This window comes from Leopardus geoffroyi, chromosome A2 (genome assembly GCF_018350155.1).
Source record: "Leopardus geoffroyi isolate Oge1 chromosome A2, O.geoffroyi_Oge1_pat1.0, whole genome shotgun sequence".
In the NCBI taxonomy this organism is placed as follows: Eukaryota; Metazoa; Chordata; class Mammalia; order Carnivora; family Felidae; genus Leopardus; species Leopardus geoffroyi.
Window position 1 is genome coordinate 10,294,407 of NC_059331.1, and position 13,561 is coordinate 10,307,967.

At 52.2% G+C, this 13,561-nt stretch overlaps 1 protein-coding gene and 1 long non-coding RNA gene across 4 annotated transcripts; one reads left to right on the forward strand and one right to left on the reverse strand.

Moving 5' to 3' along the window:
• Positions 1-3,020: 3,020 nt before the first annotated feature.
• DNAJB1 (DnaJ heat shock protein family (Hsp40) member B1) lies at positions 3,021-6,773 on the reverse strand. Of its 3 annotated transcripts, none has more exons than XM_045492262.1 (3): positions 6,440-6,773; positions 4,670-5,250; positions 3,021-4,435 (listed from the first exon to the last, which is right to left on the reverse strand). In XM_045492262.1, exons 1-3 carry the CDS (start codon positions 6,648-6,650, stop codon positions 4,205-4,207), a joined length of 1,023 nt encoding a protein of 340 aa, XP_045348218.1. In that variant the 5' UTR covers positions 6,651-6,773; the 3' UTR covers positions 3,021-4,204. The 3 variants fall into 3 exon arrangements, with proteins under 3 accessions (XP_045348218.1, XP_045348220.1, XP_045348219.1); XM_045492264.1 differs by lacking the exon at positions 6,440-6,773 and adding an exon at positions 6,228-6,414; XM_045492263.1 differs by lacking the exon at positions 6,440-6,773 and adding an exon at positions 5,945-6,077.
• On the forward strand, positions 6,739-13,154 carry LOC123605412. The gene is made up of 2 exons (XR_006715756.1): positions 6,739-7,549; positions 11,345-13,154. It is a non-coding gene; the product is annotated as an uncharacterized LOC123605412 (long non-coding RNA).
• The last annotated feature ends 407 nt before the right edge of the window (positions 13,155-13,561 follow it).

A 13,561-nucleotide genomic window follows, 5' to 3' on the forward strand; every position in this document is an offset into this window, starting at 1 on the left:
GTTAACTGAGTTTTGGCCTGGGGGCAGTGAGAAGGGAGAGCTAGCTGGGATCGTCTTGTTTTACAAGGGAGGAAACTGAGGCTTTGAGAGGTTTTGCCATTTTCTCACAGGAACGCAGCGAGCAGAACTTGAACTCAGCACCCCCTTGAGTGTGCACAGAAGCCAAGTTCATAATTTCATGTGCTCTTCTTTCCTGCTGCATTAACTTACCCACTTTTCACTTGGAACGTTATGAAGTCTGTGCCTCGTTTGTGTCGTTTTTTTAAAGGAGGCCACTGAGACTCCGAGCGGTAAAGTCATGTGCCCAGGGATACACAACAGCAGAGTGACAGAGTTGGGATTCAAGGGGCGAGGGGGCTGCTCCGCTCTGGAGCCTGGTGCTCTGCATCTTTCGAGTGAGCTGGTTGTCACATTGAGATTGCAATGGGAGTGATCCTGCTTCAGGTACAGCTTCCTCAGGGTGCGCTGAATGTCTCAGGGGATCCCCCTGGCAAGTGGGTTCCTGGAGCTCAGCTGAGAGCACTCACCCCCAAAGGCTTTTGGGGTTTCCAGCTGTGGAATAAGAAACCTTCACATAATAACTGGCACACAGTGCTTATTCTTTTTATTTTTAATATTTATCTTTTGAGAGAAAGAGCAGGGGAGGGGCAGAGAGAGGAGGACAGAGGATCCGAAGCAAGCTCCTCACCAACAGCAGCGAGCGAGCCCGATGTGGGGCTTGAACTCACGAATCGCGAGAGCCAAAGTCTGACGCTCAAACGACTGAGCCACCCAGGCGTCCCTCATATGGTGCTTCTTCTATGCTGGGTCCTGGTGTGTGTGTGTTTGTGTGTGTGGGGGGGTGGGTGTATTATCTCCATATCCAGAAAACCCTTACAATCCTAGAAGAGGTACTGTTATTATGCCTGTTTTACAGTTGAAGAAACAGAGGCACAGAGAGGCTGAGTCACCTGACCAAGGTCACACAGCTAGCAAGTGGTTGTCCCGGACTCGAATCTGGAAGCAAGAACAATGGCTAGGGGAGAGGTAGGGGCCACCGAACACCGGTCTGGATCTTCACATCCAGCTAGGTAGTCCTGGCAGGATAAAGGCACACTCTAACAGGAATGAGGAAGCTCGCTATTTCCACCACACGTGAGGGGGAAAATGCAGAGTGCACAGTATATACCCTTTGTGTAAAAGGAAAAATTGATTTGTGCAGCGACTCAGGGAAGGTACCTGAGAAATTGGGGACATTCGTTGGGGGTGGACTCGAATAGCAGGGTGGAGGGGAGGATTTTCATTCTGTCCCCTCCAGAGTCTAGTACTGTCATTGATTATCTGGGCAAAAACAGACTGACATCTTAGAAATTATGCTTAAACAGCCTCTGGAGAGAATGCGCACACAAAAATCGTTTTTCTTTTTCTAAAGGGAAAGCTCTCATGATGCCGTGGCCAGTCTGTACAGGGACAGCAGCTAAGGGAACTGCAGGCCCGGAGGAGGGAGGGGACTCTGCTTCTGTCCACAGGCCAAACGTGCATCTTGGGTTTTGCACTGTTTAAGTGATGTTAAAACATGACTGCTGGGCCGGTGGCTTAAGACGCAGCTCCACACGGACTGACACGGAAGTTCTGGAATGTGCTCAGAGTCCGCGTGGGAAAGAAGAAATCCCCTAAAGGGAAGCCAAGGAAGCGAGGGAGGAGTCTCTTGGGAGATACACCAAACCTCGGGACACACACACACACACACACACACACACACACACACAGAGGCGTGCGCCAGGCCCCCTGTGGCAAAACAACACAGTGTCAGAGGGGCCGGTTTTCTGTCTACCTGGGTCCTTTTGGTCCTTTTCACCACGAACACGTTCCTAAAGAATCCCACTGCCCCACCCACTGTGCCGGGTAGGTGATTTCTAGAAGTTCCCAGAACTGTGTGCACTTTGAGGTTTTGTGTGCTTTTGTGTCGGTGACTTTGACAGGAAGGTTGCAGGGACCTGCCACCTAATAGTGACGGGCACAGGGATGGCACTCCGGGGGAGGGGTGGCCTACGACCCAAGGCCAGGGCCAATTCTGCAGGAAGGGTCATCTTGGTGCCTGAGGTAGCTCAGTAAACATCTGTGACAAGCTCCCTTATGGCTCTGACACGCAGGGTTGCCTCCCAACCGGGACGGCGTCCTCTGGGCTCACTGAGAGCCCCATCTTAGGTTTGGGGGGCAAGCCCTCTGATCTGTGCTGTCCAGCACTTGCCACTAGCTGTGTGTGACTGCTGCCGAGCCCTGGAAATGTGACTGGAACAACGGAGAGGCTGAATGTATTTTGTTGCATCTTAAAGCAGTCCCATTTAAAGAAGACCTAAAACATTCCCATTGCTTGCAGAAACTTCCCTTGGACAACCCGGCCCCCAGTGGTCACCTTTCAGTCGGAAGGGAAAGCCACTCCTTGATTGATTTTAAACGCTGTTTTTAAGACATCTCATAGCAAAGTAGCAATACCACTGTTTTAAGCCTCTGTAATTACTTACTGTGTAATAAAACCAGTTTTCTTAAAAAAAAAAAAAAAAAGTTACAAAGCAAAAGCAACTTCAGCAGCCTGCGAATGAAGCCAGAGCAGGAAATGTGTCTTCTCCAGGAGGAGCTCAGCCCTGGGCTGGAATTCGGGTCTGGTTTGGCCAGGGCCTGCCTGCCACTCTGCCTGTTCCAGCAAGAAAGGAGTGCACGGGGATCACAGGGCAGGCCCTACACCACCCCTTGGCCCCAGCAACCAGGCCCTGCCTGGAACACGGGAAAGTGAACTGCTTAACTCCAGCCCCAACCTTCACAAAACAAAGCTTCAAATCCATTGGGCTCTCTGGATGCCTGGATCGCGTCCATGTAGGTGGTGTGGATGGACGTTTTCTGCTCCCCACGTAGCCCTGGGAGACTTCTCTCCCTCTCGCAGGGGACTCCTGCCTCCTCCCTGACTGCATCTGAGGGATGCCCAGCCACCGCCCCAGCCCCAGCCAGCAAAGCCCTCAAACAGAGTCGCAGGACTGCCCCCCTGAGGTTTAGCATCGGTCTTTAATGCTGTCGTGCTGCACATTGACAAGTCACACGCTTTGGTCTCGTGCTGGCAGTGGCAGCTTACAATGAGTCCCAATGTCTGAGCACCAGACTGGCCTGCAGGGAACAGACACTTTGTTCCCTCCCTGCCCCCCTCCCCGACTCCCAAGGTTCCTTTGGAGTTCCATCATGGCCCGATACAGAAAGCAGCAGTTGCCGGGGGCCGGTTTCCTGTGAGTGCACACCAACGTTACACAGAATTATAAAAACATATTTACAAGCGTTCCACAGTGCTCCTGTAATCAGAAGCAAAGACCCTTTTATCAAAAGGGATTATAGCCAGGGCTGTGCAAAATCAAAAGGATCAGATCCTTTTGAAAGAGTCCAGAGTCCATTAAACACAAAATTACCCGGGTCGCCGGTAAGTCCCAGGTGTGCCTAAAGATTGCCTTACAGAAAAAAGAAAGAGTATGACCCCTAAGTGAGTGCACTTGGCCTCGGAGTCAGGGGTCGAGAAGGCCCCCAGCTCTGTCCAGGGCCCTAGGCCCTCCAGGGAGAAGCGTCTGTGCAGCTCATTCACACGAGGCCGGCGCCCTTAGTCCTGCTGGAACGAGAGGTATTGCTTGTGGGTGCCGGCCAGGCAGTTTTGCAAAAACAGTCTAGGTCAGTTCTCAATTTGAGATGGCGAAAGAGAAAATAGGATTCTTCAGAGGAACAGCAAGACGTGGGAGACAAATACAGAATAAAACACGAACTGATCACACAACAAAAACTGAGGAGCGTACAGGGCCTGGGAACCGAGACGGCAGGCTGATACCAACTAATGGCCACACAAGCAAAGGGCTACAGACGGATCAAGTCCAGCTGTGGGTCTGCCTCTCACCCACAGGCAGGGCCTGGAGGAGGGCGTGGGCCCATGCGAGGAGGGCTGCAGGACCCAGTGGGACAGACTGGAAGGCCTTTTCCTGCGGTCCCCACCACCTGCCGCCCTATCGCTCGAAAAACCACTTAAGTCTAGTGCACGACTTTGAAAGATTGTAATATATTCTCTGGAAAACATTCAGCAGTACGAAAGCCCTCCCTGGGCCCTCCCGCCCTCTCATGGGTCCACAACTGGTGGAACAGTCTGGAAATCCTTGAGCTCTGGAAAGGTCCCCGGTCAGTCCTTGGGAAACCCTGGTGACTATATCGGAAGAACCTGCTCCAGTACGGTTCTTGATGTCTGGGGGATCCTTTCAGGGAAGATCACTTCGAACTCAATAATAAGGTCCCCGCGTTTCTCGGGCGTTTTGGGGAGGGGGAGGCCTTCTCCAGGAACTTTTCGCCTCATGCCAGGCCTGATGACATCTTTGAACACGACGGGTATGGTCCTGCCGTCCAGAGTGGGTACGTTCACCGTGCAGCCACACAGAGCCTTGGGAGAGCAAAGAGAGAACGTTAGACGGAAGGCGGCTTAGGGCGCTCGACTCCTGCCCGGACGCTGTTTGATGTAGGATAAGCGCCACCAGGTCCCTATCGCTAAAACCAGGTCCCAGGATCAGTCTTGCCCGGTCCCCTGAGTGCTCAGAAGTATCTGTCATGAAGTCGAACGGCTTCAAAAACCAACCCCCCCCCCCCCCCCCACATACCACCCTACTTAGCATCCTACCTCCCGAAGGCTGATCCTGGCTGGGTAAATGACGTCAGAGCCATCTCTCTTAAAGATATTGTGTGGCTTGTCCTTTAAAACAAAGACAATGTCAGCTGGAATGTTGTTGGAGGTCTGGTCGCCTTCCTTGGGGAAGGTGATTTTGGTCCCTTCTTTCCAGCCCCGCTTTACTTCGATGGTCAAGATCTTGTCTTCGTTGCGAATGCTCTTTCCATCGGGGTTCAGCCGCTTATGGGAGATTTTCATCTTCTTGGTACAGCCGCTATAGATCTCTTCAAGCGAGACCCTGAGGTCGTGTGTGACGGGGGGATCTTGCTTCTTTCGGGTGGGCTCTTGGGCAGGACGGGAGCGGACAAAGTTCAGGTTGGTGAAGCCACCCATGCCCATGGGTAAGCCAGAGAACGGGTCGTCAATGTCCATGCCTTCCTCCCCATTCCGCTGCCCAAAAAAGTTGTCAAAGGGATTGCGGCCACCGAAGAACTCAGCGAACATGGCATGAGGGTCTCCGTGGAACGTGTAGCTGAAAGAGGTACCGTTAGCACCACCGCTGCTCCCGCCACTGGGGCCACCACCCTTGAGGCCTGAAAGGCAAAGTCAGAAGAAATCAGATGGTTGGCGGGGAGCCTCTCCCCCGTTAAGACCTTTCGCTAAGGGGAAAAAGCTTGGGAGCCATGGGGCGGGGGGGTGGAAAATTCTTTTAGCCTCCCTTCTCTGTCACAGAAGATCAAGGAAGAACCCTAAGCTTTTACCGCCCCTCCTCCAGGTACTTCAGGGTGCCAGGACAGTGGCAAGGGGCCCAAGCGCCCTCTCTGAGGGCCACCCAACTCCTGCCACTTCTTGACTGCCTATCCTCCCTGCGTGGAGGTGAAAACTTACAAAAAACCCATTAAGAGATCAGACGAAAAAGACATGATCCAGGGTCCACCTTCAGTAAGCGCTTCCTCTTAAAAATACTTTAGAGCTGGTCAAGTGTGAAGTGCAGAAGTGGAAGCAAAACAATAAACACAGCTTTTCAAAATCTCACACCCTGACACCAATTGTCACCATCCTTACATAAGAAGCCACTTCATTTCTTAAGACCCAGCGCAGAAACCAGTCTGAGTCATCAACGGGCAACTGGACAACAAGAAAGCTTCCTCCTCCTGCCCGAAGAGGCCTACGCCGAGGAAGCCGGGCAGAGGCGGGCCCCGCCGCTCCCCGCACCTGGACTGCTCCGGCGCCCGCTGCCATCTACGTGCCTGGCACCAGGTTAGGTAAGCACTTTACAGGGATTACCTCACTCCGCCCTCACAGGGGCCCCGGAGCGAGGTCGGCGCTAATCGGCGCGCTCGTCGCAGGCTCGCGGCTCGCAGGTCGTGCCCGGCGCGCAGCCAGAGGCCCCGCCCTGCGCCCCTGGACGCCAGCGCCTGCCACCTCGGCCCAGGTGAGCCCCGGACCCCCGGGGCCCTAGCGCCACCGGTCCGGCTAAGGCTGTCCTCCTTGCCGCCCGCACCCGCACCCCCGGCGCCGCTCGGGGACGTGGGCGGAGGCGCCTAGGGAGGGGCAGCCCCAGACTTGCTAGAAGCTTCTGGGCAAGCACAGCGGCCAGGACTCCTCCTCCCATCGGGCGGCCGCCAATCCGAGGGCGGAGGCCCGCGTGGCCGGAGGGCGGGGGCTGCTCGCCCACCGGGACCCGGGCGTCCCCCGGGGACGCCGCAGCCTGGCCACCGAGCCTCGGTTTCCCCTTCAGTCAAACGGCGGGGGCGCGCCCCTAGCCGCGCGCGCACGCACCTTCTTCCCCGTAGCGGTCGAAGATCTCGCGCTTGCGCGGGTCGCTGAGCACGTCGTAGGCCTCGGCGATCTCCTTGAACTTCTCCTCGGCGCCGGGCTCCTTGTTCTTGTCTGGGTGGTAGCGCAGCGCCTGGCGGCGATAAGCCCGCTTGATTTCCTCGTCCGAAGCGCCGCGGGCCAGGCCCAGCGTCTGATAATAGTCCTTGCCCATAGCCCTCGCCTGCGGCCCGCCGCCCAGCTGTCGCCGTACCCCGGCTTCGCCGCCGCCCCGTCCCGGACTCTATATACCCGTCCGGCGGAAGCTTCCAGAGCCCGCCAGCCCCCTCCAGAACCTTCCGCCCCGCCCCCTGCGCCGCTCCGACCAATCGCCGCCGCCCGGTCCGCGACGCGCGACATCCGGGGCGGGGCCACGCTGCCAACGGCCGCCCGCCCACGGCCACGCCCCTTCCCGCTACATCCCCGGCAACGCATCCCGGCGGCGCGCGCACCGAGCGAAGGAGGCCCCGCCCACTCTCTGCGGGGAGCCAATCGCGACCTTCTTTGACTGCCTTTGCTGACCCGGCCTGCGGCGAGTCCCGTTCGAAGCCTGGGTCGATCGGTTACGACACTGCCCTCCGGCAAGGGGCAGGGCTGGAGGTGGCCACGCCCATCAGAGCTGCCCCGCCCTGCCCCAGGTGACAGTAGAGGTGGTCGCACACATCTCACCGGGCTCCGGGGGTGGGTTCCCCTCCGGGTGACTCTGAGCAAGTTGACTAATCTTTCCTTGCCCCAGGTTTCCCCCCCTACGCCGACTTATGTAACAGGGGAATAAAAACACCCACCGTTCTCTTGGCTGTGGGGAGAATGCAATTAGGAGCCCCAGGACTGTCCCTGTCCTCACCATAAAGCAGGGTGAGGCTCCAGGACCAAAGCTCACTTCTCCGGAGTAATCTTCCCTCCGGGGGAAAAAGGCTCCTCCTCGTGCCTTTCGCTTTACCTGCCATTGAAATCTGAAGTTATCTCGTTCTTTGACTTTTCGTGTTCAATTCACCTCCCTCCCGGCCTGCAGTTGTCAGTGCTGGGTCTCCAGTGCCTGGAACAGTATCTGGTGCCCGGTCACAGTGGACGCTCGTAAGTATTCCTGCCTGTTTCTAATGCATCTGCTTCATTTTTCTCCCCACTACATTTATGATTTGGGGGGACATGGACGTGTCATACACCCCACAGGGCCTCTGTTTCCTCCTCTGTGGGCAACATGATCCCCTTTGGCTCTGACAGTCTGGGGTGCCTGTGGTCAAAGACAGGGCTGATGGCGAAAGGAGGCTCAGAAAGGGGTACCACCTGAGAAGGCCGTAGGGAAAAAGCGGTCGGCAGTGATGGTGGCTGAGGCGGAATGTTCCTGGAAGAACTGCTTGGGAGGTCAGGGTGGTGTGCAGCTGGCTCTGGAGCCAGACAGCAGGTTTCATTTCCAGTTCCAGTATTTCCTGGCTGCACCATCTTGGGCTGGTTACTGAGCCATGTGGGGCCTCAGTTTCCTCATCTGTACAATGGGGGCAGCAGTTAGTTGTACCCTCCTCACAGGGCTTTGAAACTGACATGAGTTGGGGCACCTGGGTGGCTCAGTGGGCTGAGTATCTGACTTCAGCTCAGGTCACGATCTCACAGTTCGTGAGTTCGAGTCCTGCGTTGGGCTCTGTGCTGACAGCTCAGAGCCTGGAGCCTGCTTCGGATTCTGTGTCTCCCTCTCTCTCTGCCCCTCCCCTGCTTGCTCTCTGTCTCTCTGTCTCTCTCTCAAAAATAAATAAACATGGAAAAAAAAAAAAAAAGAAATTGACATGAGTCAACATTTGTAAAGTGCCCAGGACAGACCCGGCACAGAGGAAGCACTATCAAAGGGGTGACTAACTGTCTTGTTGAATGATGGGCTGCTGAGCCACCCCCTTCCTGGCAGCGTCACAGCAAAAAGCTTCTAGAGACTGCCACCCCTGTGCAAGCTGAAACTCCTGAGAAGGAAGACCATGGCTTTCCGCTAATTTCCAGCTGGGGGATTCCGGCCATCCTTGGCCACTCACTGACCCCACCAAGGGTAACTGTGTCAGTAAGGACTGGATTAGTACACACACTGGTCAACCCAGGAGGATGGATCTGGGCTGGGCACCCGTGAGTACACACAGCAGGGTCCTGAACCATCATAGGGGGGAAATAATTCAATTTTTCAAAAAGTTACATAAATAGCTGGAGAGTCATCATCAGGAAGGAAAATCCAGCGCTTGTGGGTTTCATGCTTACATGCTAGTATTTTATAGTATGAATTTAATTTATTAAAACAAAAATTTTTAACATTTATTTATTTTTGAGAGAGACAGAGACAGAATGCGAGTGGGTTAGGGGCAGAGGGGGAGGGAGACACAGAATCGAAAGCAGGCTCCAGGCTCTGAGTTGTCAACACAGATCCCAACGTGGGGCTTGAACTCACCAGCTGTGAGATCATGACCTGAGCCGAAGTCGGATGCTCAACCGACTGAGCCACCCAGGCGCCCCTAGTATGAATTTAGAGTTACAAATATGGCAGCCTCCAAAGGTCTTTACATGACTTTGGGTGTCTTTGTATTTGGGGGCAAACTTAGGGCTGGAGACTCGCTCTTCCTTGTGTGAGTCTGGGTCACGTTCAGGAATTTTTGTTTAACGCCAATGTATGCAAAATAACCCCAACACCTCTCCTTAGGATTTTTTTTTTTTAAACTTTTTTTTTTTTTTTAACGTTTATTTATTTTTGGGACAGAGAGAGACAGAGCATGAACGGGGGAGGGGCAGAGAGAGAGGGAGACACAGAATCGGAAACAAGCTCCAGGCTCTGAGCCATCAGCCCAGAGACTGACGCGGGGCTCGAACTCACGGACCGCGAGATCGTGACCTGGCTGAAGTCGGACGCTCAACCGACTGCGCCACCCAGGCGCCCCTCCTTAGGATTTTTTGACCTGGACACTCATTGGACACTTCAAAATGTTACTGGGACAGTAGCCTCTGCAGAAACCTCAGCCGATCTTGAGCTCTCAACTCTGAGAAGATGGGGTGGTTAATTTTATGCATCAGTTTAGTTGGGCTATAGTCCCCAGATGCTCAAGTAAACAGTAATGTAAGTGTTGATGTGGTTAACATTTATAGTCAGTTGATTTAAGTACAGGAGATGACCCTGGATAATGTGGGTGGGCCTTGTCCCATCAGTTGAAAGGCTTTAAAAGCAAATAATACTTAGGTTTCCCTGAGGAAGAAGCATCAGCTCCTGGCCAAGAGTTTCTAGCCTGCTGGTCAGCCCTACAGATTTCAGACTTGCCTAGGTAGTGCCCACAATCGTGTAAACCAATGCCTTGAAATACATGTCTTATATATATATTTTTTTTTTTGAAAAATTTCTTTAAATGTTTATTTTTGAAAGAGAGAGAGAGAGAGAGAGAGAGAGAGAGAGAGAGCGCACAAAGAGGGGAGGGGCAGAGAGCAAGGGAGACACAGAATCTGAAGCAGGCTCCAGGCTCTGAGCTGTCAGCCCAGAGCCTGATGTGGGGCTGGAACTTGACCTGAGCCAATATGATGTCAGATACTTAAATGACTGAGCCCCCCAGGCACCCCGAAATACATCTCTTAACACACACACACACACACACACACACACACACACACACACACACAATCCTGGTTCTGTTTCTTTGGGAGAACACTTGTGAATATAGGAACAAAGCAGGTGAGCCTAGAGTCAGTCAGCCTCAGCTGAAATCTTGGACCCACTATTTACTTATTTACTGACTGTGTGATCTTGTAAAACTTGCTTGATCATTATAGGTGTGTTTCCTATAAAATGGAGGTAAGAGTGAGATCTTACCTCCCAGGGTTGCTATAAGGATGAAATTGAAAGGGGCCAGGAAATAAACATTATAATGGCTATACTATTGACATGGCCTTACTATGTGCCAAGCCAGCTCCAAATGCTCCATAACTCATTTAATCCTCGCAATAATCCAATGGGGTTGGCCTAATATTACCTGCACGTTGCAGTGGAAAAACTGAGGCTCTGAGAGGTCATGTCACTTGCCTACGGTCACCCAGTGACTGAAATGCTGAAGTATAAAGTGTTCAGCACACTCAGTGTTTATAGGTAAGCCCTCAGCTTGTGTAAAATGTGATTCAGATGATGACAAAGCCTTAATTTTTAAGGAATGCATCACCACTTTTTCAACATTGCTTCTCTTCGTTAAAAAGACCTTCAAAAGCACTACCACCATATGAGCCAACAGTCTCACCCCTAGTGGAATACCCATGTGAAATAAAAACCCAAGTTCCCATAAAATCCCACGAGCGAATGTTTATCAAAGCTTGATGTGTAATTATCAACAGCCATCAAAACCTAAATTTCCTTCAGTGGGAGAATGGATACATAAACTGTGGTCGAGCCACATGATGGAATGCTATTCAGCCATTAAAAAGGACCGAGCTATTGGTACAGACCACACGGCAGATGAATCTCAAATGCCTTATGTTAGTCAAAGGAGCCAGATTCAAAAGACTGTTTGAACCCTACTGCTGTGATGCCATTTTATAAGGCATTCTGGGAAAGGTAAACGTATTGGGGCAGAAAGCAGATCAGTGGCTTCCAGGGGCTGGGATTTGCTACAAAGGGATACGGGGGAATTTGGGGGGGGGGTGATGGAAAATTTTCTACATCTTGAGTGTGATGATGGTGACACAGCTGCTTATATTCTGAGCTGTACCCTCTAAAAGGTAAATTCTACTGTATGTAAATGATAGCTGAATAAAAAGAAAAAAAATTCTACGGACTTAAAGAAGGCAAGACGGGTAGGACTTTGGAAGCCTCTCTCTGGGATTCCTGACACAATGGCAAGTTGCTAACCAGCCCTGGCTTGTCTGCTCTAGGATTCACCTCTCCCACAACTCTGAACCAGCTCCATCACATACACCAAAACAAGCCAAGCCAGGTTCCCAGAGAAATCAAGATCCTACCTACTTGCATGTGGGAAATACAAAAGGAGGCTGTGAGATAGACAGACACACCAGAGTTTCATCATCCAAATGACCCTGGGTTCCACCAGATCCGAGATCAAAGGAGCCCTCGCTCAGCCTTCAGTGCTGCCACTGCACCAGGCTTTTCTGCAATTTCCCCTTTGGAAATCGCCTGAAGGGGCTTGTCATAGTTGGCTCAGCAAACGTGAACTGTGACTGTTGCGAATTAGCCACTGTGCTGGGGATGCTGGGGACAGAAGGAGGGTCTAGCTGTCCCTAACTGACAGGCACAGTGAGAGCCTCAGTAGAGTATCGTGAATGGTTCGAACAAAGTGGCCAGTCTTCATTCTGAAGGTGGATATTATTTCTGACAGCCTGGTTAGTGGAAGCCAGATGAGGCCAATAAGGGGTCCTTGCATCTGCAATATCCATTTAAAAAAAAAAAAAAAAAGGAGGAATTCTTCTTTCTGGGCTAGATCCTGCCTTTTTATGAGCTTCTTGTGGATGAAAAGAGGGTGGAAATTATTTGTGTGCCCTTGCTGGCACACGATATCGTAGGATCACAGAATGATTTTGTGCCTTTTGAGTATAAGGCTCAGGAAAGCAGTCTCAAAAGGTACATTCCAGGATGTTCTGAGTCCGTAGGAATGTACATGGACTCTCTCCAAAATGACATCTGTTTGGACCCCACACACCTTATTGGCTGCAACGCAGCATGACAGAAGACACACAGACCCAGCCCACATTAGAGAAGCTGGAAACTGACGGGCAAAGTAGCAAAACGTGGCTAGATTTTAGCAGTTCAAATGTGCCCCTCAACGCTGCACCATTAAGATGTTTCAAGTAACTCAACTTGGGAGGGTTTTAACTTTTGGTTTCTAGGTGATTACTCCTCTTGTCCCCCCTCAGTGAGGGCAGGGAGTGAAGGCTGTCAGGACACAAAGGATCTCAAGATACTGTGAGCCCTCAATTGCCAATCGAGAAAGACCTGTGTTTTTGAAAGCACAATTATAAAACACATTTAGGTTTTCACCTCTTTTGCCCAGATAGACCTGGGCAAGAAACATCGTGTGTTTCTGAAGACCACAACGTTGGCTTTCTTCACTGGGAGTCACTGGTCCCCGAAAGCTGTAGCTTCAGAAGTTTCCAGAACTGAACCTGGATGACTAAGTGCTAAGCACTGACTCACCTTGCCCCACCCTGCTCCCCGGTGAATCAGTGATCTACCTTTGAGGACTTCTCACCACTGTCTCTGATGTCAGGCCTGTAAATTCCAAAGGGTTCAACGGTTGATGAAGGCTCAGGGGCAGGGTCCGGAACCAGGAGAAAGGAGAGAAGGTAGGTGAGGGCGTGTGCCAGGTGCTACTCACTCCTTACCCTGTCCTGTAATCTTGCGTGGTGTGTGTGTGTGTGTGTGTGTGTGTGTGTGTGTGTGCATGTGCTTGTGTGTGCGTGTATGAGGTGGTGCCCAACTTTCCCAGCCTGCTCATGACAAAGGAGCAAAAGCATGGCATAACCCCAGACCAGCATTGTCCAGTAAAGGCACAACTACCAGCCACAAATGCAAGCCAGGTCTGTGATTCTAAATGTTCCAACAGGCATGTTGAAAAAGGTAAAGAGGAACAGGGGAACTTAATTTTAATAATCTATTTTAATCCAATATATCCAAAATACTATCATTTCAACTTGTAATTAACATTAAAGGTTATTAGTGAGATTTTTATTTTACATTCTCTTCAATACTAAGTCTTTGAAGTCAGTGTGTGTTTTACATTTACAACACATCTCAATTTGCACCAACCAGCCACATTTCAAGGGCACACTAGCTACATATGACCAGTGGTGACCATGCTGGACAGCACAGGTGGACAAGTGTGGGCCCTCCGCCTATGGGGCCGGACAAGGTGGGGCGGTGGGGCTTGCATTGAAAAGGGCAGTGAAGGCATTCCCCCCTCCGATTCATGACAGATTGGGGGGCGGTCCCCTCGCTGGAGAGGCTTCTCCATCCAGGAGCCCAAGCACACGCCCCCAGCTCCTATCCCTTTCAGGTTGCTCCCCTTTACCCAGGGGACTGCCCACCTGGGAGTTCACAGGGAGTTCACATGATGCTCCCCCTGTCACTCAACTTTT